This window comes from Chamaea fasciata, unplaced genomic scaffold, assembly GCF_029207755.1.
Source record: "Chamaea fasciata isolate MVZ Bird 193981 ecotype frontalis unplaced genomic scaffold, bChaFas1.0.hap1 SCAF_3, whole genome shotgun sequence".
In the NCBI taxonomy this organism is placed as follows: domain Eukaryota; kingdom Metazoa; phylum Chordata; class Aves; order Passeriformes; family Sylviidae; genus Chamaea; species Chamaea fasciata.
Window position 1 is genome coordinate 75,246,993 of NW_027094088.1, and position 26,839 is coordinate 75,273,831.

At 36.6% G+C, this 26,839-nt stretch overlaps 1 protein-coding gene across 7 annotated transcripts in view; it reads right to left on the reverse strand.

The window, feature by feature from the left end:
• Window positions 1-26,839, reverse strand: part of MANEA (mannosidase endo-alpha) — a 91,726-nt gene that overhangs the window by 52,243 nt on the left and 12,644 nt on the right. For 3 of the 7 annotated variants that reach the window (XR_010720071.1, XR_010720070.1, XM_066179533.1), the window contains exon 6: window positions 26,276-26,717. The exons of 1 other annotated variant lie outside the window; for it this stretch is intronic. Coding sequence is in view for 4 of the 6 variants with exons in the window: in XM_066179533.1 (XP_066035630.1) it covers window positions 26,276-26,717 (442 nt within the window). In the remaining 2 variants the exon portion in view is untranslated. Of the gene's footprint in view, window positions 1-20,357; window positions 26,718-26,839 lie in introns of those variants that run through there. 3 more of the 7 variants (XM_066179532.1, XM_066179531.1, XM_066179534.1) reach the window with 2 other exon arrangements.

A 26,839-nucleotide genomic window follows, 5' to 3' on the forward strand; every position in this document is an offset into this window, starting at 1 on the left:
ATAACAGAGGGTGATGCTCAATGAGCACCTTTGGGAAGAGGGCAAGTTCTCTCTTAGGAAGCTGCAAAAAGTTTTGAATAGGGCATTGTAATGGAATGGCCTTCATGTATGCAAGCTCTGCCCTTTTTGGTCTTTCTCTGATCACTTGGAAAACCAGAAGTTTTCATACATCATGGATTTGTGACTTAATATTGATTCTCTTGCTGCTTTTCAGATCTTTTGTTTGTGTAGTTTTTTTTTTGTTTTTCCTGCAAACACTTTCTTGTATTTCTACATCATTCCCTACAATAGTAATTTTTATCAAAGCATTCAATAAACTAATGCTTGTGCAATTCTCTGCTCATTTCCCCCTGCTTTTAATTGGCAAATTCATGTTGTATGAAACTACAATAAATTATATATATTTATACAAATCTGCCTGTGTAAAAAAACATGGACAAACCTCAGTATTGACACAAGATGAAGAATACTTTAAATCGTGTCATAAGGAATTTATATTTGCACAGTGTATTAGTCCTACATGAGTTGTGCTTGCAAAAACAAAGTACAGTGTGTGTTTAAATTCTGGTTTTCTAAAAGCAAAGCAACTCAAATAGTCAAAGAACTTTCAAAATAACAATCACATCCAGTTCTGATACCCCCAACATAGCAAAGATGTGGAGCTACTGTACTGATTACAGAGGAGGGCCATGATGATGATCAGGGCTAGAGCACCTCTCCTATGGAGAGAAGCTGAGAGAGTTGGGGCTGTTCAGCCTGAAAAAAAGAAGGTGCCAGGGGGAACTTATGGAAATCTTCCAGTACTCAAAGGAGTTTTACAAGAAAGCTGGAGAGGGACTGTTTACCAAAGGTATGTAGTTATAGGTTTAGGATAACAGTAGGTGTCCTTCAAGCAGAACTGGCTTGAAACTAGAAGACAGCAGGTGTGGATTAGATATTAGGAATTCTTTTCTGTGAGGTTGGTGAGGCATTCGAACAGGTTTGCCAGAGAAGTTGTGGATGCCCCACCCCTGAAAGTGTTCAAGGCCAGGTCGGATGGGGCTTTGAGTAAACTGGTCCAGTGCAATGTGTTCCTGCCAGAGAGGGATTGGAACTAGATGATTTTTAAAGTCCTTTACAACTCAAGCCATGCTGTGATTCTGCGATTCTGTGGTTCCATGATTCTAAGATTCTATGACTCCATGATTCTATGAAAAGTGGTCTTGGAAACAATTATAGAGATTTTTAGCTCTACGTACAGGTACAGTTTAACACTGTCATTGGCTTTACATCCTGATTCAGAAGAAGCTGAAGAGTATGATACCTCTTTAGCACCCATTCTACTTTCCCATGGAAACACTGTGGGAATGACTCTGAGATGCTACAAAATACAGGACCACTACAGCACTTTATGGCAGCCTAAGCAATCTTTGTTTCAACTCTTTGATGGGCCCTGAGAGCATCAACAGGCTCTGAAGTGTCTCTGCCCTTCCTGGAGCTCTGGCTGTGAGCACTCAAACCAGCTCTGAGATGATGTGGCTAGGCTGTGTGAGCAAGAGCAGTGGGAAGACAAGGTCCCTCCACTTGGGAGCCGTGCTGGAGCTGAAGCCTGTGCCTTCAGTTGCACTGAGGACAAACCAAGGATTGTGCCTGGCCATGAACCTTGCTGATGCTTCATTTCTTGGCTTGGTCTTGGAGGTGCCTCAGCACACTGCAGCAGCTGAACAGGAGCAGGGCTCTGCAGAGCCAGTTCCCCAGGGATGGTCCAGCCCACTGGGCACTCCCAGCATTTGGCCCCTCAGGTACATATGATGGTACCACCTCTTTTGTTCAGTTAAAAGCAAGTACATTTACAAGGTCTTTACCTGCTGCAATATATCTCTTCTATTTTAAAATACAGTAACTAAGCACATCTTTCATACAGGACTGTAGAGATCAAGCTTATAAGGTGAAGAATTTTTTCTGTTATAACAGGAGAATGAAAATAAGCAACATGTAAATTACAAGGACAACATTTAATTATATTGCATACTAAAGAGGACACTCAATGCTGCTGCATGATAGATGGCAAAGCTGAATGGGCTCATATTAACTCTTATCTCTTAAGCAAATTTAGTGCAATGATTAGCAAAGTCCATTGTGTTGCTGGAAAAGACAGCAGATGAAATAATCTTGGATTTGCAAATGAGTGGCACAAATTTTCAAAACAATAGCTCAGTGTTATGGTAACCGAAAGAATATATTTGCTTAGCAATTATGACTTAACTAAACAGTAAGTTCTAAAAGAAATGCACATATACAGTAACCTGACAGAAAAAGGCCAGGGAACAGAAACTGTAACAACTAGGCTCCATTTAGTCAGTCTCATGATTTAAATGTTAGATAAGAACCTGCCACACCTGCTTTCAAGTAACATATTGGGCATTAGGTTTGTGGGTTCAGAGGCAGTAGAAGGTAAGCAAGGAGGAAGAATTCAGTCCAGAAATCATTTGGAGTTTATCTTTTCCAACAGCACTCCTGAGCCATACTTAGATATTGCAGGGGATATAGTATGAGCTACTGTTTACTCAATTACTGAATTTCATTTGAATCAATGGTCTAGGCATTGCCTTCTCCTGAACATATTTTTAGAGAGAAAATAAAATCATTCATGTTCACATCACTCAAATGTAGAGACAAAAATGGGATTGATGCTTGTCTCACTAGACTCAACTGAAAATTCACTTTTGCATATTTTACTTCTTATTTTGAATAGTTGGTTTGTACAATGGAGCTTCAGAGGTATTCAAAGATATGCACTGACTTGAAGACTCTGTTCTGAAAACGTATGTTTTCATTATGAACTTTTCACTATATTTGACTGTTCAAACTACTTGATCAAATACTTTACTGCATACAATTTCCACTGTTTACAAAATAGGACCCTAACTTTCTGGGAAAATATTGCAGAATGTGAATCCTACTGTTAGTTGGTGTGATTACATTTCCTTTCACAGGTTTTGTAAATTAATGCAGAAATCAGATAAAAAAGAGATGCAGGCAGAGGCTTAAAAGAAGCCCTTCAGCTATTTGGATGATGGCTGCGGAAGAACTGATAGTGAGTAGAAGAGATCAATTGTTGAAAGTGTGCTTTGTTTCCTACCTAGGCTACTTGTTTTTATTATGGCATTCTTTTATTTTAGGCTAAAAAAATACAGCTTTACTATTTTTAATGAAATATCTGTGTTTTTTTTTTTTATTTTTGCCACAAAAAGAGGCATCTTTCCCTTTTGTTAATGAGAAGACATTAGATTCTGCCTAATTTGATTTACATAGGAATTTCTGTGAAGTTGTAGCATTTTAGGGAGGTATGACAGAGACAAAAAGACCTATTCATTGTATGTCACATGTAAAAAAGTGACTGCATACATATTCATTACTTGGTTTTTACATAAGAGGAAAAATTCCATCTGTCCTACTTGCCACAGTTTACTTTCCCTGTTTTATATTCTCTATTTTAAGTGAATAGTGAAAGCAACATGCCAACAGTATAACACTGCATAGATTGAAATGAAACTATGCTGCATAAACTAAACAAATGCAGAAGAGAGTGTTTAGAAATAGAAAAGCATTGCTGTTCTCTCTTCCCTCAAGCAATTCATGCTGACTTGGTAATATCAGCTAAATCCAAGTGCAACATTTTATGCAGGCTCCTCGGAGCACACTGTTTTTCAGTTTTTGAAATGTTCAAAGGTCTGACATGGTTGTCCCCTGAGTTTCCTGGTAGCTATGTTCCTACAGAGACAATGAGGATTTTACACAAAGTTTAATACAGAGTCCAGAGAACTGCTGTGTGGCTATGCTATAATTAGAGGAAAGGTTCACTAAAAATTAATACATACAACAGCAGGCCTGAAGCACTAGACAATTTGAAGGCCTCCTAAGAATGAACTTTGACTCATCATAAAGATAGCACTGGTAATCCCCACAGTGCCAAAAGAATCACAGACAAAATGCACTTTATGTTATTGAAAAAGTACTAAAAAAATCCAGCTGTTCCATGTATCTTCCTTGGCTGCCTCAGGACAAGAACCAGGGGGAAAAAAAAGCCAAAACCAACAAACTGCATATCAGTCCATTTAGTTGTATTTGGGTGAAGATTGGTACCTAAGGCCAAAGTTATTTTCCTTACAACTATGCTTTGCACCTGGAATAATTTAATAGACTTCTGACCTTTTATTAATTTAACTTTAAAGTTCAATTCCCTGATCAAAGGCATCACCCACTTCCTTTGTTTGATCAGATTATCTGTAACATTTGCCCTCCAATGCTGTCTTTGACAAAATAACCACTTATGGAAGCAAGGACCAGTGAACGGTATGGCTAAGATGCTCCCTTGTCAATGTTCTTCCTCTCCCTCTCTTAAGTCATTGAATCTTGATGGCTTTTTTCCACCACAAAATAACATTAAGAGGGAAAGTAGAAAGTGTCCTTAATTTAAATAACTTGTAGCACAATACTACAAAAGTTTTTCTAGAAAGATATACCTTCCAGGACAGCAGATCTGATTCTCCCAATTCCTTGCCAAATGTTTAGTAGGCTCTTTTCTTAAAGGGAGGGCTATTTTCACTCTACAGTTACCCTCAAAGGAAAACAGTTGCCATAATCATGTTTTCAAAGCAGGATAATCTCTTTGCTGTATCTTAGAAATGCTGTGAGAAGACCGACCTCTCTTTCTGATAGATCCTTGCTGGACACCAAGTCAATCTAGGCACTGAATTACTTAACTATGTCAAGGTTGTCTTAATCTGGTCACATAAAAGAGGGAAAAACTCTATGCACCAGAAAGACTAGGAGTTAATAAAACGAAATAAAATAAAATATGTTTATTGATTGAAGACTAAGCAGCTGCCCTTTGAGTGGAGGAAGAAGAAAGGACTTCAAATTGCAGTTTTGAACCTGGTGCTTACCTTTGATATAAAAGCATGTTTCCTGTTTCTGGATTTTATTCAAAAACCTTTGCCAACACGACAAATTTCAGGGGTGAAGACCCTGCAACCACAATGACATATGAAGAAACCAGGCTCCTTCTTCAGCTCTGATCCAAATCCAGCAAAAGCTCTTCTGCTTTTGTATGCCTCTGACATAAACTAAGAAAATAAACAGAAGTTCACAGAAGCTGTGGGAACAGCATGATGACAGTTTGGTGGGATGAGCTTTTCACACCCTCAGTCTGGGCTGGTTGCCGCCCTGAGGCACGGCCTCCCTTTCTGTTCTCAATAGGTAAGATGATCTGAGCAGTGGCTCAGGACACTAAGCAGCAAGAAATGAATGGGCACAAGAAATAGCAGTGAAGTTTTTATAAAAATATGAAAGCAAAATAGGACGAAGGGAAGAACCGGCCATAGTGGGGAGTACTTCTGGTCACGCTTAAGTGACTACATATAGCGTTGTCCGGAGCACTGCCTCTGAAGGCCAAGTGGAAAAGGAGGAAATCACATTCTCATTCTGCCTCCAGGCAAACAGGATTAAGGAAATCAGTGAAATTCAAATGCAAGAAAAATCCATTTCATGGATGCACACTACATGCATCAGAGATTAGGAAGGGCAGAGAGAAAGACAGAAATCAAGACTGACACTTTGAAAATGTATTCGGGCCATGCAGGCAGTGTGAGGAGAACTAAATGTTATCTTTAGCTAGGATGGCTGTGCAAGCTTAGCCTGAGCAGTAATTTCCAAATGGTGATCCATTGGCTGTCCCATCATAACAGACACCTGCACACACACACACACACACTTGACAGTGAACAGAAAAATAATTCATAACAGGGAACTAGAAACTGCCACATCATCCTAAATCCTACAGCTGTTCAAGTAGAGGTGCAAACGGTGAATTTCTATGATTGGAAAATTGATCATGGCCAGCAGTCCTGACATCTGCATTCTCTCACGCTACAGTGGGAAAAGAAGATACTGTGTTTGAGCAGTGCGACTGGGACAAATGAGAAGTGACACGCTTTAGAGAATGTATGCATGTACAGACAAGGTCATCAAGCACTCCTGCTTATCTTTTCTCAGAGCCTTGCCCTCAAAAAAATTGGCTGAACCCATATTCAAAAATGGAGAAAGGAATGTGCTTATATACCACAGCACTAACTTGACTTTGAACCAGAGCACAATGGTATTTCAAATGCTATTGTAAGACTGAAAGAAGCATAAAATAACTCAGGAGTCAGCTTAAGATGTCTGGTGAATTCAAATCTTTATGCTTCTTTATGCTTTATATATCACCCATTTCTCTGTTTAAAAAGATGCCTCCCTACATAGATATGTTGTACTATTGTCATATTATACTCTTACAATTATACATTATATTGTGATTACAAATTATTATATTACAAGGAAGCTAGATGTACCCTCAGCATCTAGGACAGGCTGGATATGCTACTCACATGAATTCATTTGCCTTTCCCTGCACTTGTTCTGCATTTGACTGTATACAAGACAAGATTTTTTACAAAGTAAAAACCAACAGTAGAAAATGAGTAAACAAACAAAAAAAATTAGCTTCTGTACTTTAGGTGCAAATGTAGATCATTTTCATTGATTCCTGCATACTAAAATTTTCTTTCTCTTTTCTCTTCTTTTCCCCTCCCCTCCCCTCTTTTCTCAAACACTTGGCAGATATTGGTAAACTTCAAGGAAAAGCCCAAGTGTCATACTATTATATTTAAATGTATTTCAGGATTCAACTCCTGTAACACACAAATACTACTTTCATACCATGATATTTGCATTTGCAATACCCTTAAATGCCAAAGCTTCATTAAACATGATTCTGCAAATGTTGCTCAGCTTTTCCCAAAGCCAAGAACAAGGCCAGGCATATACTTAAAACTAACAAAACTAATGAGGTTATACATAGAAGAGTTAACCTTCTTTGATGTAAAAGAGCATAGAAGGATTCAAAATGCTATCTGAATATTAACAAATTTATTAGTAATCTCTGGAGATAACTCAGATTTCTTGCAAAGATAAGGACTATTCTCAGAAATAAAGGTTTAAGTGAAAAAAAATGTGCAATATTGCAGATGTGCTTAGGAAATGCCAAACATGAGGTGTCTGACTTGGTTGTGCCATTTGCTGTCTCCATCTAATCACATTTCAGAAGGTCAAGGTCCCTTGTACAGCATGTGAAATTGAAAGTACCTGTGGCCAGATTTGGCCATGAAATTCAGTGGTCAATACACTTTCAAAGGGATTGTGGCTCTCCTTAGTTTGAGCTCAACCTCCACTCAGGGAAAAGTGATTCTCTGGTTTGAGAAAGGAAGATTTCCTTCCTTCTTTGGACCATCCAAATGTAACTTCTACAGTCAGGATTCGAACACAAGGCACCACTAACCACTATCATTGCTTGAATTCACAAGACTTAAGTGTCAAATAGCTTTGCTCTCAACCCAATCCATGTCAATAATCTGACAATTAGAAGAGCCTCCAGGGAAATACAAGAATGTGTTTGGAAACCAAATGTTTAGAAGACACTAGAGGCTAGGGATCTTTTTTCATGTGTGAATGCTGAAATTACGACACTTAAATAACAGCGGGTTTCACTTCTTCCACCTGTGTTTTGTATTAGAGGGGAAAGCTCTCTCTACCAGCAAATAAAATATACTCTCAATCTTCATCCGTTGCTGCTGCTGGCTGACAGAGAACATCCTGCAGTCACACTCCTGAACACTCTCACCATTGACAACAGAGGCACATCCAAACTTCCATTTGGAAATTATCTATTGATGGCGTTGAAGCTCAAACTATACCAGAAGCTGTTGAAGACATGAAATGGGTGCATTGGCTAAAACTGTGTCATTAGCACAGTTTATTAGCATTGGCTAAAACTGTGCCAGGTCCCTCCTAAGACAACAACAGCATAGGTCAGCAGAAGTACCTAGAAATGTTCCCTAATATAATTTGTTTTACTTACACAGCAAAGCCTTCAAGGGCAATTTGGAAATGAGAGATTTCAATATTTTTTCATTATCTGTAGAGAGGGTGCAGGAAAATAAGGCTTAGTGAGGTGCCTATTATAAAGAAATATGGATCCAGGCTTGGCTGACTACTTTGGGACAAGGGGCAGCAGAACAGGGCATTACAGTGTACATCGGGCTTCTTAAGATGAAATACCAAGGAAATGTTGCTGGTCCAGACTGAAGATTTTTTACTTCTGTTTATACTTAGAGTGGCCCAATTCCCAACAGGCCCAAGCACACCACACACTTGGATTCAGTTCATGACTGTGCTTTGTCAGATTCAGAAACTACTTTCTACCAGTGATTGGATTTGGCAGATGCTTTCTGAAACTCTGTCACATGCCCAGCACTTCAACCCTGCTGGCAGGTGCTGTTTTCCCTCCAGGACAGGTTTTGCAGCCTATGCAGAGCTTTGTGCTAAAGCAGCCAGCCTGCAGTCCTGTGACTGCAGCAGAGATACACCTCAGGGGAGCCACAGGTAAGACACTTTCCTCCCTAGTCTTATCCATTTATTTTACTAGACAAATGGATTAACTAACTCTGAAATACTAAAGGTCTCCTTGGGTAGCAAATTGCCCTTAACTTCACCGGTTTCTATGAGAACTGACATTGCTCAGTAACTTCCCAGTTTTGCTCACCACCTTGCAGTACTATGTCCTAAAGGATTATCACAGATGTGAATTGAATACAAACAAAGCAAGGCCCATGCCATTATGAAAATTCTATTGCAGATACATCTTCTAAAGGTGTGACAGAGAAAATGCAATCTATCACAAAATATGAGTGAAAATTAGACACCTTGTCTTGACATTCACTTCTGTCAGAAAGATCGCACATGGGAAGAATAAATCTGTAGCTCATATTGACTAAGTTATGAGCATTTTGTTAATTATAGAGAGATGACCTTCCTCAGAGCTGCACTGTCATGTCTTGAACACCTCCAGGGATGGGGAGTCCACGAACTCTTTGGGCAAATTATTCCAGTGCCTCATCACCCTCATATTACAGATATTCTTCCTAATATCTAATCAAAATCTACCCCCTTTCAGCTTACGGCCATTCCCCCTTGTCCTACTATTACAAGCCCTTTCCATCCTATAAAAGGTCCCTCTCCAGCCTTCCTGCAAGCTCCCTTTAGGTACCACAAGGCTGCATTGAAAGATTCTCCCAGAAATTTCCCTCTGCCTTTGACTGACAGAGAGTGATCTACATAGCAAGATCTCACATAACTATGTTTTTATTCCCTTCACAAGATAAAACAGGACAGTTATTAGTGTAGTCTGAAGATTTATAAATAATATCATGATAGCTTGAGGAAGTTCCCCATTTATTAGATAACAAAAATAATTTTCAGGCTAATTTCTGAGGCCAAAAGCCTCCTAGTATATTAGAGAAGGATAGTATTAGTACTGGTAAATTATCAAGAAGCAACCTCAACCTATTACTAGGATAAAGTTTTAATTAAATAATCAATTTCAAAAACATTAAAAAGACTTGCAAAAACGAGCCATCAGATTTGAAAGGAAAAGGTCAACACGTAGTTTAAAATCTAAGCCTATTTTTGGGCTTATTTTCTGCTGTTCTTGTCCTATTCTCTTCATGTTTTCTGTGTGTATTTTCCTTTGCCTTTGTTCTCTGTATTCCATTCTCATTTCTCTACTCCTCAGCTTCAGCCAAGCCCTTTCTGGCCCAAGAAAATGCAATATATTTGGAATGACTTATTCATGGAATGTACTTTGTTCTAAACCTTCTCCTAAAGCTGTCTGCTTTCACCAGTAATCATGCAAATCATCAGGGCAACAAGTTTTCTAGTTTCTTCATAACACCATTTTTAGGTATGTAAAATGAAAATTACATGAATATTCCTGCATAATTTATCAGTGGAGCTGGGACATAAAGGCTAGAAGATTTCCAAATGAGACAAAATATGGCCAACAAAAGACTCACAAAGCATTGGTCACCTGTAGATCTCACAGTGCTGTAAAAAGAACAATCAGTATTATTAGTCTCAAAGCCAGGCCAAAGCTGGAAGAATGAAGTGAGAACATGGCTTTTCAAAAGCCATGCTGAAGACTGGTGATAGGGTGAGGAACAGGGTACTTGACTAAATCATCAGGCTAATTTCTCATGTCCTATATCAAATAGCCTCTCCTGGCAAAAGTGCTACTTGCTTGGTAGAAAGGCTTTAAAAAGGCCAATATGAGTTTTGTCTTCCCAAAGCATGTAAAAAAAATTGAAGAACGTGGCACCAAACATATATGCATACATGTATGTGTTGTGTATTATTTATCATTACGCATTTCTCTCTTTCCCAATATTTTGAGTATTCTAAATGAAAGGAGATGAAATGTCAGGAAATACCTTAACATTGAGAACACAGGTTACAGCCAAGTAATGAGAAATTTCAGTATCTCATAGATATGAGATACAAAGTACTGAGTACATGCATTACACAAAGGTGGCATTACAGTGAAACATCACCCTTTCTCTAAACCTCTCTCAGCTCTCCCTCCAAATCCAAACATTGCTTCAGGAAAAGTTGGTAGAGGTGCGCAACTGTATCTGTACAACTTTGTTTTGACTGTCCTGGACAATTTGATTAAATATTACTGATGATGCACTGAAACAGAAATAAGTACAGTTTGTTTCTGGAATAGGTTATACTTGTGTTTTGAATGCTTATTTGCCTTTTTGCTGATTTTCAATTTTTAATGACACGTTATTTTGAGAGGTTCTGCTAAACTAAATTTATTCCCTTCTCTGCATTCTATTAAATGAAAAATACTAAGAGAGCTCCTGAAACATTTTATTTGTTAGAAAAAATCAGTATGTTTTGTGAAATGGTATTAACTTACGTGCCCAAAAAATTTTAATGGCCCAAGTGTTGTCTCAACTCCTACATATCTCCTTTAATTTATATCATGAGTACTCTTGCTCAGTTGGATAAAAAGTTATAAAATAGCTATGCTTTAAAAATTATTGTTATATAAATTATTAGGAAAAAGGGAATATAAATCATTTAGCCAAAATGTTCTAAATTATGAGACAAAAATATAATAAATTAATGGAGTATTAGCAAAACATTACATAAAATGCTCTAGGTATGGCATAATTTTGTAATTAATACTGCTGGCATTCCACTTAACAAGGGCAATTTAATGCAATATATCTATGTTAAATCCTAAATAGATTGCTGAGATTTGTACAGACTATAGTTTGAGACATTGATTGCTAGAAGAAATGAATTAGCAAATAAAAATGTTATTGCAGTCACCCTAGGCACGGTGTTGGAGCATTTATTGTTGATCACAGCTGCCTTTCAGTTTGCACTAGTTTCTAGTCACGCTCTGTGCCTTCCTGGCCTAAGTCAGTTATGCAGCCATTGGTGGTGCTGGCCCCATTTTACCTGAGGGCACTTGCAGGAACTACTCTGGAAGTGGATATAGGAGCACCTAGCTGCCTTTTTGGAGGGGACTCAGGCCTTTCTCCTCTTGCACCCTTGGACCAGTAAAGAACTGGCATGTCCTGGGAGCTCTGGAGTTACTGAATTTGTGTGGGTTGCTTGGTGCTGCTCAAGTCTGGCTGTTTCCCTGCACACCACTCACCCTGGGCACATGCAATAGCTCAGCCCTGCACACACACATTGGATTTGGTGCTTCCAGGGTTCACAACCATTTTCTTGCTCCTTTGCTGAACAGCAATTAGCCTAATGCTTTCAACAGGTGACCAAGTTATTGCTTGTGTAAAAGTCCATTGCCTTGTGAGTGTGCCATTAACATAGGATTTATTGTTATAAAGCCACAGCTGCTCTGTGCAGGTGCAGTGGACTTATCATATGGAATAAGACAACCTGCAGTATGCAGTTCTCTCCTCTGTGAGACCCGGAGGTTAAAAAATGAGCCACAGCTCCAGACCAAGTTTCACCTGGACGCAATAATGAAACCTGCAGAGCTTGTAAACCCTTCAAAATTACTTAAACCCATTTAAAACAAAAGAGAACTGAAGCACTTGGGTATCATGAGGAGGTGAATAAAGGGCTCTAAGGGATGCAAAGAATTAAATGCGTCTCTACATCTACGTAAAAACTGTATGGGAATAAGCATCTATGTGTGCATAAAGCTACTCTATAGTTACACATTAAAAAGTCATTAATTTGAGAGCTCTATGAGGAAATCAACTCTGGTTATCCCATATAAAACCAATAATATGTCTGCTTACAGTATGAAAAAGAGAGCAATGTGCTAAGGATGTCTAAAAACACAGTACCCCACGACCAAGCCATTCATAACCTGTGCTAGGAAAGAAGAAACATACTTGAAAATTGCAAGAAAGGCTCTCCATTTCATACAAACTGCTCCCATTCTTGAGCAATAGTTCTGACAGTAAGGAGCAATCCACAGTGACTCATCCATTTAGCAATTTGAGCAGACAAAGCATAAAAGGAAGTCACATACAGTCATGTTCTTTCCAAAGTCTGTCAACCGCATACTTCTAAGGAGGTTTTCCCAGTTTTTATCATGCTTTTTCTTTACTCTCCACAGCACAAGTCTCGCCTGAACACAGCTAACTCTGTATTCCTGAGTGTGTGCACTCAATAACCTGCCCAACCATTGTTATTTTCATGAAGGGAACACCTATATAGATAGTAGTAGTACTTCTTGCTATATTTGCTGTTCTTTCACCTTTCTGACAGTTAACGTCTCAACCTTATCCCACTCCTTTTAATCTGCTTCCTTAGATCCTCACCACCCATACTCTGACAGACTTTCTGACTTTCACTGTGCAATTTCTTGTCTGTAATATATTTATCTCATTTGCTATCTTATGAGCAAGTCTTGCTTATGCATCTGAGCATACGGGAAGGACTCCTGTTCAGAACTTTGCTCTTACTGGTAGGTTAATACCTATTCAGAAATTTAAAACTGGGAAACAATACTTTGGTTTTAAGATAGTTGCAAGTTCAGGGTAATTTTTCATCTTGCACTTGAAAGTGGATTTGTCAGTCAGCAAAGTGTTAAGAGTAGAACCTCTTATTTTACATATTGGACCCATAGGACTTAGTTTTGTGGCTAAACACCTGGATGCCATGTTGCAGTCCAGTGCTGAGGTTACCCTCCGTGCCTGTACACCACTCTCAGTTTACATTGCTGAAGGCCCCTTTTCCACCAAAGAAAATGAAAGCTATTATTTTTTCTCAAAAAATCTTCTCTTTCTCTCCAGCTGTCCCTCCCTTTTGCTTCTCGCTGAATCAATCAGCTACTAGATAACTTAGAAAATCTTAAGTGAGAGGTAACTGTGAAGTAAACAGGAGGCAGCAAGCATGGGAGTTGGCACAGAACAGTGAGAAAGGAATGCCAACTGCAGGAAGAATAGATGTCATAAACCCTGCGAATTATAGGAGAAGGGCATGAACCAGAAAAGTAAGAAAAAGGCAAGTTCTTCAGTCACCTCAAATAGTGGCTGCAGCTCTAGAGGAATTAATTCTGGCACAACCTTTTCCTCAGATAATCAGCGCACGCAATTTGCAGCATTCCCTGAGGTCCTCAGGGTCCCTCATTGCTTTCTCATCTAAGGGAACTGCAATATATACGTCATCCTCTCAACAGCCCAGATGGTACAGATATAGTATCTGATGATAAAATAATTTTTCTGATGGCATCTTTTTTCTCCTGGTTTAGGAAAAACAAAGGTATTGGTTAGAAGACCAATTCTTGTGCAGCTGAATCTAAAGCTAAGCTTTAACTGCTCTACATAAAAACCAGAAACATCAGGCCCCTCCAGAAGAAAGCTCTGAGATTTTAGCTTCTGAAGACAGCTTGTTTTAGCAGCATCTAGATAAGCATGTGACAGTGACAGGGTACCCTCTGTGCTTTGCACACAGATTATTGTAAGCAACTGTCTTTGCCTGAAAAAAACCCCAACTTTTGACAACTGAATAAATCAGACAGCCAGATCATAATAGATATGGAATATTACTTCTGTTTTACACACTGGGGACTAAGGCAATTGCCTGAGGCCAGCAAGTTTTGTAACACAGCTGGGAACTAAATCTTGTATCTTGAGTCTCATGCAAACTAAAAAAAAAAAATTTAAAAAAAAAAAAAAATAAAAAAAAATTCTTTCTCTAAGAATCTTACCAAAAGATACTACACAGCTATTTTTCTGCATCTGTGATGCAATAAAATATGCTCCTGTAAAGAAGGAGACAGTGGGGGAAGGGCTTATGGGAAACCCTAATATTCTAATGTTCTGTACATGTTACAGGTTAAAATTTTATGAAATCTCAACTAAAGAAAATATTGAGTGCATAGTGTTGAGCACATGGATTCTGTATCGTATGACAATCTTACCTTGTAGGTTTCAAGCACTGGCAGAAAAAAATAAAGGAACAAGCCCCCTATATTTTGCATTCTCTGCTTGTTCACTTTCTTATCCTAAGTCTCTATTGAAGGCTGAATACCGGCAGAGGAAAAAACTTTATAATCATGCAAACTATTAAAACTTCTCAAGTCAGGTCATAGAAGTTTTTTATATGTAACAATTAATCTTAGAATTTAAAATTTTTATGTATTTTTTCATCAATAAAGACTTGGCACAGAAATATACTTAATATTCCCAATCACAAAAAAGAGATTTAAGCGCCTGTGAACATAGAATCATATCATTTGGCAAAAATGTAGAGGACAACATGAATATAATTGAAAAGAGCATATTTTTTCAGTATCATGAATTGTTCATGTGTTTACTGAACAGATTTGGTTGTACCATATTTAGTAGTATATTACTGTGGAGAAAATTTGTTTAAGCATTACATTTTCAGGGAGATAAAAGTACGATTTGATCTGCATAAAATTATCAACAAACCCTTCGTGTCACCCCTATACTCCTTTGTATTACACATATTCAAGATGCATCTATGGGATGTGTGCAATCCCTCTTTTGTTCCTGAAACAAATAAAATAAACAGTACAGATCCCTATAATGAACAAATGAGTATTTTAACTCAGGAGAACACACTTGCTAAATATTAAGTTGCTAAAATTGATAGTCTAATCATTAGGTTTTGTAGATTAATTCAAAAAGCCTTTGGATGAATAAGAAATATGGTTGAAAACATTCCACTTTAAGAATTGGCTACTTCACAACACATGAACAGTCTCACATTGCTCGTGCAATGCTGCGTCCTAGTAAAGACCTAACATACTTCTACTCCCACTGAATTATATTAATCCAGTTTCTCACCTCAGATGTAGCTGGAGATAGTTTAAGCCATGCTTTATTTTACACTAAAATCTACTAGAAGTGATTCCACAGTCACCTACCTAGCTTTATCATAAGTGGTAACTAGCAGTGAGCAGTCCAAAAAGTTTTGATGTGATTGTTATAAATACATATTATAATATGTATTTTTCATAAATATTAAAATGAATACCAAATGTATAATGTTAAAATAACTTTGCAAAAAAGATTCAGTTATTTCTGCTATCAACAAAACTTAGACATAATAATAAAATAGCTGACATAGTTATGTTTAAACTGTCTACTTAGTTGGGATAACATCCAGTGAACATATAATGAAGACTCTGCTACTGATATGCCAACTATTAGCATCTGCTGTCTGAAAGAAGTAGAGACAAAAACCCAAACTAGAAGTGGTAAGAAGCACTGACCAAAAACACAACCAAAAAACATTAATGCTCTAAAAAGGTGGATCCAAGGAGGGCCATGCTAAACAGTTCCTGGAATATGTAAACTAATTTTTAGAAAAGTTTTCATATGCATATTAGTTTATGAATATGCAATAGGCTGATGCAATAGAAAAAGTATTTAAAAGGTGTCTCCAAAATGGCAGGTGTGCTCTTAGCTAAATGCCAAGCACCCGGCTTTGCTTTACTGTCTTTTTCTACTACTGTCCTTATTAAACTTCTAAATTTTACCAAGAAAATAAACCTCATTTTTCACATAATGATTAAATAATTTACTTACTCTTTTCATGAATTAGGATTAATCACAGACCAATTTGCAAAACTGCACAAATTCTGAAAAGAAAACTTTATGAAACTTAATTTTATCATGAAATAAATTTGCAGGCGAAATTCAATATATAAACATTAATGGCTATATAAGGAAAAAGAGTCATTAATTTGTACAAAGCTCCCGACTGCTAAACTGAAATTTGTGGGGTTATAAATCAAATTACGTATCTATCAAGTCTTCTGGGCTGCGTCGTCTGGAAGCCCTATCATTAATGTTGTGGTTCTCTCTTTTACATCAATAATCTATATTCAAAGGCCCCTAATGCCACAGAATCTCTCTGCTAAACTCCAAAACTTGCTGCAATCAGACTGATCATCTGTAGCACCAGGCTGAAAAAGGTACATAGAGATAGGATGAACTTTTCTGCAATATGTGGGGTCTATCTCCAGACCCTCTGGGGTTTAGTTTCTATAACACATAAGCAGCAACACCACAATGCTTTCTTATCTCCAAGAATAAATGGCATTAGTTCAGCATAGCCTGAGTGGTTACTCCTGTGATGGTCCAGAGTATAAAGCTAGCAAATTCAACCTTACAGAAAGAAGAAAACCAAAATATTAATTAGCTGCCACTAAATCAGTTTCTTGCTTTCCAATATGAATATTCCTCTTAACTTCAGAAACAGATGAAGACATTTTTGATTTTCACACGTAAGTCAAAATGTCTTGCAAAATACCTAAAGCATTATATGAACTAGAACTCATTTACTTCCAAAAATACTTTCTCTTGCTTTCTGATAATCAGTTGTTTAGAGATTTTTGAGGCAAAAGTTGCACCTGGACCACCCTGCTTATGAAGTCTTATCAAAGCTATTGTGACTTTGTACCTATTTATTATACTTTCAATTTCTACAATATCCTGTAGCAGCACGTTTGGTAATTTTATTATATTGAGTGAAAAAAACACAACTTCCTGTTCTGTGTTTTAATACATTATCTGAAAATTTAATTAGATGACCTTTCTTTGGTATAAAGAACAGAAAATTGTTACTGTTCTCTGTTAACTATCTTTATGCCCTTCAATGATCCATGGCACATTCTGAGGAACAACTTTTCTTGAAGCTGAGTATTTTTAATGGTTCAAATCTCTCTTACTCTGATTTCTGTAATCTTTCCATGTATCTTTTTTAAAAAAGGAGATAGAAAACCAGTATTCCAGACACCAGCATGATGCACATTTATACAATGGTATAGTGGTATTTTCAATTGTCTTTCCGAATAATATAGTTTACTGTCTTTGAGCCTATTTTTTTTTACACTACTAGCCAAATGGACAGCCAAATCTATTTTAAGCAGTAGATCACTATAATGTAGAACAGCTTTGTGCGTGTATAGTATGTACTGATACTATATATGCACATGATACTATGTTTTTCCAGCTCTTCTATCACCCAATTTGTTACTATTACATAATAAAGGTTTTCATTTTGGCTATGTTTAGAAATTGTTCAGCACTAGCACATATATTTTTAAATGACTTTCTGAACTGCATAAATGACACAACAGATTTCTTTGGGACCTAACAAGTACCTGCCTGTTGCTATGAAAATTTAATATTTCTATTATACGATTCTTAACTTTTAATGGCAAGTAATGTATTGAAAATTCTTCCCTCTACTTACATAAAAATTTAGTATCTTTTGAAGGCCAAGTACTTAGCCAGAAGCTTTACTGTACTTGACCACATTTCTAGTAACAATTTCAAAAATGTAATGGATTTTTGGTGCATGACTTTACTTTGGAAAACTACATTGATATTGCCCAATACATCTATCTTAAATGTCTATTCTTACTATTTTTTTAATCATGGATGGATTTCAGACTTATTTACAGTTCCAAACATCCCTCCTAGAAATCTTTTTAAAATTGACACCACATTTGTCCCCTTTCCTTCATGTGCCACCGTTAACTTAAACAACAAAGTATACACATTTCCAAGAATTTCATACTTGAGTTCTTTGAAAACCCCTGAATGAGTACTACTGAGATGGGGCGATTCATTGCTGTTTGTTTTATTGATCCAGTCACAAGACCATTTGTATGACATTTAAACTTAGGATATTTCTTGGTTAAATACCAATGGATTCTGGTTCCAGCATGAAAATCTCTACCCTTTTCAGTAATAAACCTACACACAAAATACTTTAAGCTTCTCTACTACAGCTTTATCAATGATCCAAAGGATCCTTGAAAGATTCTTTTGCTGCTCTGCTATCTGCCAGCACTATTAGCACACTACCAGCTTTCTGCCTGCTTGTGATATGTTTTAGAAACATGCATTAAAGAAGACTCTAGGATACTGTTCTTAAAAAATGTTGTTTCAGTATTTTTTCTTTAATACTGTATTATGTTTTGCCTACAATGGTTTGCTGTATTTACTTCTGGGAGATGGATGGGGGAAACTTAATTATTGGGTTTTTTTTGTTTTGGTTTGGTTTTTTTTTTTTTTTTTTTTGGTCAGGAAAGTTGCTCCTTCAGGTTTGGTAGGGGATTTTTTTTTATTTTTCTTTTTTTAGCTTAAGAATGAATGCCAGAACTTAGTTTTCTTTTAGAATCTGCATTTTAAAGTATCTTTTATTTCTAACACTTTTCTTAATTCTGTTGTTTAACGGCATGAACTTATTCCAGGTCTCTTAAAAATCTTCTGATTTATATAATAATCTGAATATGGTTATACTGTCTGCATAAAACCTCCAGACATTTTATAATTTTGACATCTCTTAACTACCTTCCTCCCTTCTATACAGCTTATCTTTTTCAATGTCATGTTACTGCAATAGTTTTAAAATTTTGCTTTGCACTTGTTCACCAATGTTTTCATAAAAAAAACAAAAAAAAAACCTCAAGAAAACAACCTCCCCTCCCACGCCCCCCCAAAAAAACCAACCACCCAACAAAAAAACCCCCCACACCCCCACATATATCCAAAAAAATTCCAAGAGAATTAGTAGATCAGGAAGCTGGACAGCCAAACACTGGACCTAAGTAGCAAAGCATATGCATACACTTTTGGTATGCTAAGAGTACAACTAAAACAATTTATCATTTGTGTTTACAGAATGTATTTTATATTTGGAAAGTAGGTTCTTCACTCACCTGGAATAAAATTTGAGTACTCACCAAGAATCATACATATGAGAGAAAATAAGGACTGCAGAGCTTTTCACAAAGTAAATGGCTGGCTACTTCTTTCTCCCCAAAAAATGTTAGTATTGTTTCTCACTGATTATCACTGCTTCCTGAGATTATTGGCTTCTTTAGAAGCCCCCTTTAGTTTCCCCTTTAAAAATAAGTATTTATTGTTATGAAATTATTTTGAATAATGGCAAATAATTATTTTGAAGTGGCAATGATATTATGAAATATTGTATTATTGAAATACATGTAGCGTATTTAAAGTCATACTTCTCAAACTTTAACTGTCTATCTGATCTTAATGAAAAATCAATCTCAGCTCTATGATAGAAGTACCACAGTACCACCACAGTTTCTACCAAAGTATATTAGAATTTTCCAAGAAACTTCCATTAAAATCACAACAAGCCAACATCCTAATTTTCTCTAGTATTCTAAAAATCAACTGAAGTTATGGCTGGTTCTTTGTTTGTTGAATCACACTGCAGTTTAAGAAATTAGTCTTGAGAGATTGTGCTGTGTTTCCATAGCAATGACTTCAAAATATAAAACCAACTCTGAAGACAAGGTCCTGCTGTCAGATACATAGTGCTCATTTCTATGGACTAAAAAAAACCAAAAAACCAAAACAAACAAAACCAAAACCAAACCCCCCCTCAAAAAACAACAAACCACCTGTCCTTGTGTTGGTTCTATGAGGAGCTAGCAATACACCTCTTCAAGGTTTTAAAAAACAGCTATTATAACTAAATAAAAATGTCTTAAATACTCTAGGCAGAGACCAATTTAAAAACAAAATTGTTTTCTGAAAGTGGTACATCAACTCTTAATCAGCAATAGCAGGCCTCAACTTATCTAATAAAACATTTTTTTACCCAAAAATTTTAGATCATTGGAAATGAACTTGAATACTCTGATTATTTCTGACGTTCCACACTACTTAACTGCTAGGATTAAGAAGTGAGCCACTCTGGATCACTCCTTAAACACTAACAAGGTCTAGGAACTGACTAAAACTGCTCTAGATTTTTTCTATCCATACAAGGGCAGTAGCATTTTTCACAAAAAGATGTGAGGAAAATATTGTGTGCACATATTTGCACACATGTATTTTAAGATCTAAATTATTAAAAAAAAAAAAAAACAAAAAACAAAAAAACCCCAAACTTCCTCATTTTTGAATGTGCTAAGCCAGCTTTGAATAGTAGCAGTAATGGAATATACAAAATAGAATTCTCATCCCTCCATAAGATCATCATACTGCAGATAACTGTATGTACAGGAATACACAACAATCTATGTGTGAATCAGCTTTAATCTCTTCCATACCAGTGCAGTTAGTTTGTTGGAATGACAAAACACATTTTTCAAACACCAAGGAGGTAATTTCACACTGCTGTGAAAAAATAAAATGGCAACATTTGCCTTCCAAACCCTCTATACCTGAAGAGCACAGTATACTATCAGAATGCAACAAACATTTCATTCACCCTTCTGCAGTAATCACCTGTAAACCATTCTCCTGCAAGGTTAATTATTTGTGTGCCCCTCCCTCCAAAACTTCAGTATGAACTGCAAACTTCTGTTTTACTTTGTCAACATACACTTGTACCTCAGGACCCCAAAGACAGTTGCAATAACATGCAGTAGTAAACTCACCAGCCTAATAAGATGAAATAAAACTAGGCCTAAAAACTTCAGGAGTATTGTCTATTTAAAAAAAAATGTGATAAGACTGCTGTTTTCAGTCTAATAAATTCTACACACACATTGTAATAGAAAAATAAAAATTAACTTTCAAAACTCCTATTACGAACAGACCCCACTATGACACATTCCTTTAAAAATCACAATTTTTGGGAATATATTTATTATTCATGAAAACATTCATAAGCAGAAAGATCTTCTGTAAATATCATAGGGAATTAAAACCACTGCTTACTTAAAAGTAGCAGAATCCTTTGTAAATGATCATTTACTTTAAAACTAATGACATCAGGTATATGCACATATTAAATAGACACACACATATTTTTCATTTTTATGTAGGCAAATTCATCTCTGTCACAACCATGTAGGGTATTAAAAGAAAGGTATTTTTTATTTGAGTTCAATGCATATCAAAGACACATTATCCATTCACAACAAATTCACCTACACAATATCAAATTCACATCAGGCTTTTCTGCTGTGTCACTAATCCTGTAGATTCTCTTTACTGAATATTCCAACTATGAAATCTTAGAAATACAGTCACTTTAGAAATTTATAGAACATTTAACATGCTGGTCAAAAGTAAAAGACCAAAAGAAAGAAAACATTGACACAATCTTAACAAAGTAGAAAGATGAAGACAAGTACTTGTAGGACTGGGAGAGAGATTTTCATCTTATATGCAGCGGCAAATAATTTGTTTATAAATTCTTTATTTCCTCTTTTTATGTTCATGAGATTCAGAAAAAAAACCTGCCCTAAATCACAGTAAGTCCCTATCCATGTGCCCAGAGATACATTTACTGGCAACACAGAGCTGAAAACACTCCTGAGAGATGTTTTCAATTAAATCTAAGAACCATGTGTGAATGTGTTAATTCAAACTATGCAGAGCATACACATACCAAGTTTCATAACAAAAATGCTTTCACTGAAGAACCTTCTGCTTCAACAACCTCTTAAGAGACAAATCGTTGGCACCTCAAAAGAAATGCACTAGACAAATATGATGAACATCAGTGCAAAAACTATATTCACAATAATCTACAGCTTGCCACTAAAATAGTAACAGCATCAGCACGTGTTTGCCCACAAAATTCAGTACAAGATTATAGATCTGACAAACATGCACTACTGTACAAGATTTAATACATTCTTATTTCATAGTTGACACACTAAGCTTCAGTTCTGAGACAACTCACAGAACTAAAACAATTTACTTGATCATAACTCACAGAAGCAGAAATGAACCTATAGATTTTCTTTTAAAAATATTTTCTCTTTTTACCACAAGGACTTGCTGCTTGTCTAGAAACCATTTACCCCCTGGTGATAGCAATTCAGTAGGATGTGATTGATTACTTTAGGTATTTCTGTATTTGCAGAGGCACAACATGGCACAATCTCTTCTAAAACTTTCCATATCACTCTAAATACTATGAAATAACGTAATGTCCTGAGTTGTAGTATAGCATGTGCACAAAGTATTCTATCATCATCTTCATGAACTGTTGAATCCAGGTGGGGCAGTGTTTTCCCAGACCCCCTCCCTCTGGGCCATTATCTTCTGTTAATGGCCCATCAATTGCCTTGCCCATGACGCATAGATAACTCCCTCCGGGAGTTATCACTGTTTAATGGGCCATCAAGGCTCCCTGCATGACCCATCATCCCATTGTGAGATGCTCTGCCCAAGGGGAGGAACCAAGCATTCTCACTTGGATATTATCTGGGGTTTGGGACAGTATAGGGGGCCCTTACCCACTGGATTCCCAGAGGACCCAAGCTACCAGACCTTTCTACAGGATCAGTGCTTCAGGAAGACCACCTCATCTGGACTGCTTCCATTACCCTGCTCAGGTTGTATTCTGACTCTGTCAGTGGTCTTTTGTATTATTGCATCAATTTAATTTTACTTTCTTTCCTTTCTTCCTATTAAATTGTATCTCTGACTTGGAGCCTCTCATTTGTTTTGCTTTCAAACCACTACACGTAACAAGATGGGTCAAATGCATTTTATCAGTGTAAAAATATTAAAAACGGTCATTGCAGTATTTTGTTCCACTTGGCCAAGTAGTAAAACTGGTGGGACAGCAAAGTGAAATGGGATCTGGATATTCCTTAAATCTATTTAAAACCTCAAAATCATTTCAAATGTTTTTCCCTGTCTCTCCATTTTGGTTGTACACTGGAGCCCCCTTTCTTCCCTACTGTAATGTATACATCTTCTTGAATACATTCACTTTTCTTCTCCCTTGCCCCAGTAACTGTGCTCTTGTGACCATCTTATTCTTTTGATTTGTTCAAATTCTTCCCCACAGACCTATTTTTACTCAAATTTCAAGTATCATGACTGCAGCAACAGTCCATAAGCAAAACTCCCCACTCCCTGGAACAAGAAGCAGCACATTGATCTAAGTTATTGGTCAGGCAGTGGGGTAGTTCTAGTCCGTCAGCTTTCCTTGGGATCATCAAATTAAATTCTCAGCTCTGAAATATTATGTGAATGTTTTAAAACACATCAAGCACATAAAAATACAGTAAGTGTTCAGGGGTGATGAATTTCTAGGCACTTAATTCTTTTCTAGAGAAATTCTGTAAATTCTTCTGAAGGTCCCATAAAACATCAGTGTGCCATGGCCCAAACCACTTCATGGCAAGGGTTAAATGATACCTTTACAGCAATTCCAAAAGTCTCTCAGAGTAATGAAGATCCATTACATCGTTACCATAAATTGCATTTTAAACAAGATTGATCACCTTAGTTGTACAATACCATACAATAGATTCCAAATGTTTCTATACACAGCAACAAAGGAGTGACTTTCATAGTCACAGAGCAAATAAACTGCTGCTAGGAAAAAGTAAGGGCTGACAGGTGAGTGCAAAGTTGTCAAGACCAGTAAAGTGCTCAGGTAACTACAGTGAGAAAAGACCAGTGGATGACAATAGTTTAAGCAAAGAGACTCGTCATTCCAAAAGGTTTGATTTCAGAAGATTTTTTAGTAACATATGTAAAACATTTAATTGTTCCCTCACATTTAAAATAAATATATGGACTCGGGGCTGTAAAAGCATAAACACACAACAAATTATAAAAATGAGTTATGTATAGCTATTTAAGGGAGTTATAGTAAAACAAGTCATATCAGATTCCTTAAAAAAAGGGAGTAGTTAACTAGGAAGTGGTCAAAGTCTAACAAGTGCTTTTTACGTCGCAGACACCATTTTTTTGACTGTGGTGCCTATGTCAGTTTACCATCTGAGTACAGAAAACAAAATAAGCATTAGTAAGTACTTTAGAGGCATTTCAGACCTCGCAGAAATGCAATAGGAAAATGCAAAAAAATATGAAGAGAGATTAATAAGACTCCAGTAAGTCTAGAGGCACATTTTAACATGCCAGGTTACGTATCTGCCATCCAATTTCTGTATTTTTTCAAGCAGTTGACGGCAATAGGTGACACTTCATCACTTGAGCAACCACAAAGAAATGACAAAAAATCTAAACTGTAATTAAGCAAGAGATAGATAAACAAACCTTTTTCATACCAGAAATATTCTAGAATTTATAGTGGTAACTGGTTTATATTTATTTGGAATGACAAAGTTTTCTAGAAAAAATATACTATTTTGGTTTCTGTTTTAACAGAAGTTCTCACATTCACCTTACCATTTAACAGACAGATTACAGTGAGATCTGAGTAAAGAGTGTAATTTCCACAGGTTGTGCTGAAATCAATGGAATTCCAGCTGTTACAACAATCTGAGCATATGAACTAAAACACAGGATCAGAACCTTATATGTAGATTAAAAAAATAAAACAGACAACTAGGAAAGAATCCACTTTGCTAGGATTAAACACTTGCTGCAAATAAACAAAATAATGCAACTTCTACTATCCCAAAGTTTACGTCTTTGTTATGAAATTCTATGAAAATCCCCCCCAAAAAAAAGGATTGCTGAGGAGGTATGTCTGTGTGATTCAACCTTTCAAACCTCATAAAAAATGCCAGTTAATATTCACAACATTTCACACGTGAGATTCTTAGGACTGAAAATACTCATTTCCAGCCACACCACAGTCTTACAAGTAGCACTGGCAGGGTGCTTATGTGAATAACAGCAAGATTTTAGTATCTACAATTCTGAATCCTGGAACAACTAAATGGACTAGATGAAAAACAGAAATCTCAGATTTCAAATTAAACAAATGGGTAGTTGGTCTCATTGCTACTGAACTAGGTTGCTCCTAAATCAGAAACAAAAAAAGTATTTCCCACAATTAAGTTATGTAGGATGAGTAAAATATTGGGTTTAGAAATTTTAAACATTTAAAAAAGCACACTAGATCTGTGTATGCAATCAACTAGCTAATAACGTAATAAGCAACAATGGAAGTTTTAACACATTTTTTGCATCTTTAGGGGTTTTTTTCCCCTCAAAAAATATTTAAATATTTTCCACTCTAATTCAACTTTTTTTTTTATTTTTTTTTATTTTTTTAATTCAAAGTAATAGAAAAAATAATGTTCCTGGTCAGCATCCAGTAATCTGCAAAAGTCTACACCATGTACCAAACAGAAAAAATGTAAGTAAACTAGAAATCTTTCAGCAGTTCTTTGGAACTTTCTTTGAAATACCTTTTTCAAAAAAACAAAACCAAAATCAAAAAAAACCCAGTGGTGTTGCATAACACATAACTCTTCAGTGCTTTTACCACAAGCCAGTCATATGTCAAGAACTCTGTATGCAAAGCATCAAAAAGCGTACATGTAGATTATTCCACACACTATAGACATGCATCCTGGAAGAAGCTATGAGGATTTAGAGTACAGCATCAGTTTGTATAGAAGCACAACCACGTGAATAAAAGAAGGAAGAAACTGCCAGTTTTTTGTTATACTTTGGTCATGTAGTGTTATCCCATGCAGATGTTCTGAAAACTCAGCATGCAAGTTACAAAGTTAAAATAAAACAAAAAGAACTGAACAACAAACAGCTTTCCCTGCATATTTTTGAACTAAAATATCCAGTAAGACAGAATTGCCAATATTCTTATACTCTTTCTACTTTTCAAAATTAAAATTCAGTAGTAGTGCATATACATTCAAAAGATATAATAAAGACATTTAGTAACAGTTTCTTCAGCTCTCCATTTCTTTCTCAATACAGTCAATGCATTAGGAAACAACTGCAGCTGGGACAGCTCACATAAGCCACTGCTCTTGTTCTTTTCGGTACTTCTCAGACCACTTCTGAGTTAGCTCTAGGTAAACATTTGGTTTATGGGGTTTATAATCAAGGTAAACCACCTGTCCAGTCCGTTTAGGGACAGCTTTTTCAATCTGAGTTCCCTCGTGCCATTCATTAAAAGATGTAATGGAAATAATTTCTGGTCTCACCAGAAGGGCTGCACTGAAGGCAGTCTCATAGTACTTCCCATTGACACGGTTCCGGGTGTTGTGATTGTTCCATGGCCGGATGCTGGTGTCAATATAACCTGGTCCCACACTTGGAATAAACATTAAGTTGTTACTATCACAAAAGGCTTTTAAACTTGCCCAATTATGATGAGATGAGCCGTAGGAGAAGCCATTGGTGGCAAAGTAGGTGTACATTCCATCAAAACCACTTCTGTGAATGTCATGCTTATGTCTTTCTTCTACAAGAAGTGCAATGAATAATGCATCATAAGGAGTATTTCGAATACTCTGGGATCCAGAGACAGTTAACAGATTTGCCCATATTTCAGGAATTGTTACATAAGAGTCATAAACATAAAACATGGGAAGAAGTCTGCCTGTGCTGGTCTTATGCCTATAAAAGGCTGGATGGCTTCCGTATCTATAAAGCAAACAAGTATCGTTAAGACAAAATTTGCCATTTGGACAATACTGTTGAACAATCTGAGCTGAAGACTTTTCCCAAAGACTAATTTAAAAAGACAGGACATGGACTTTGAAACA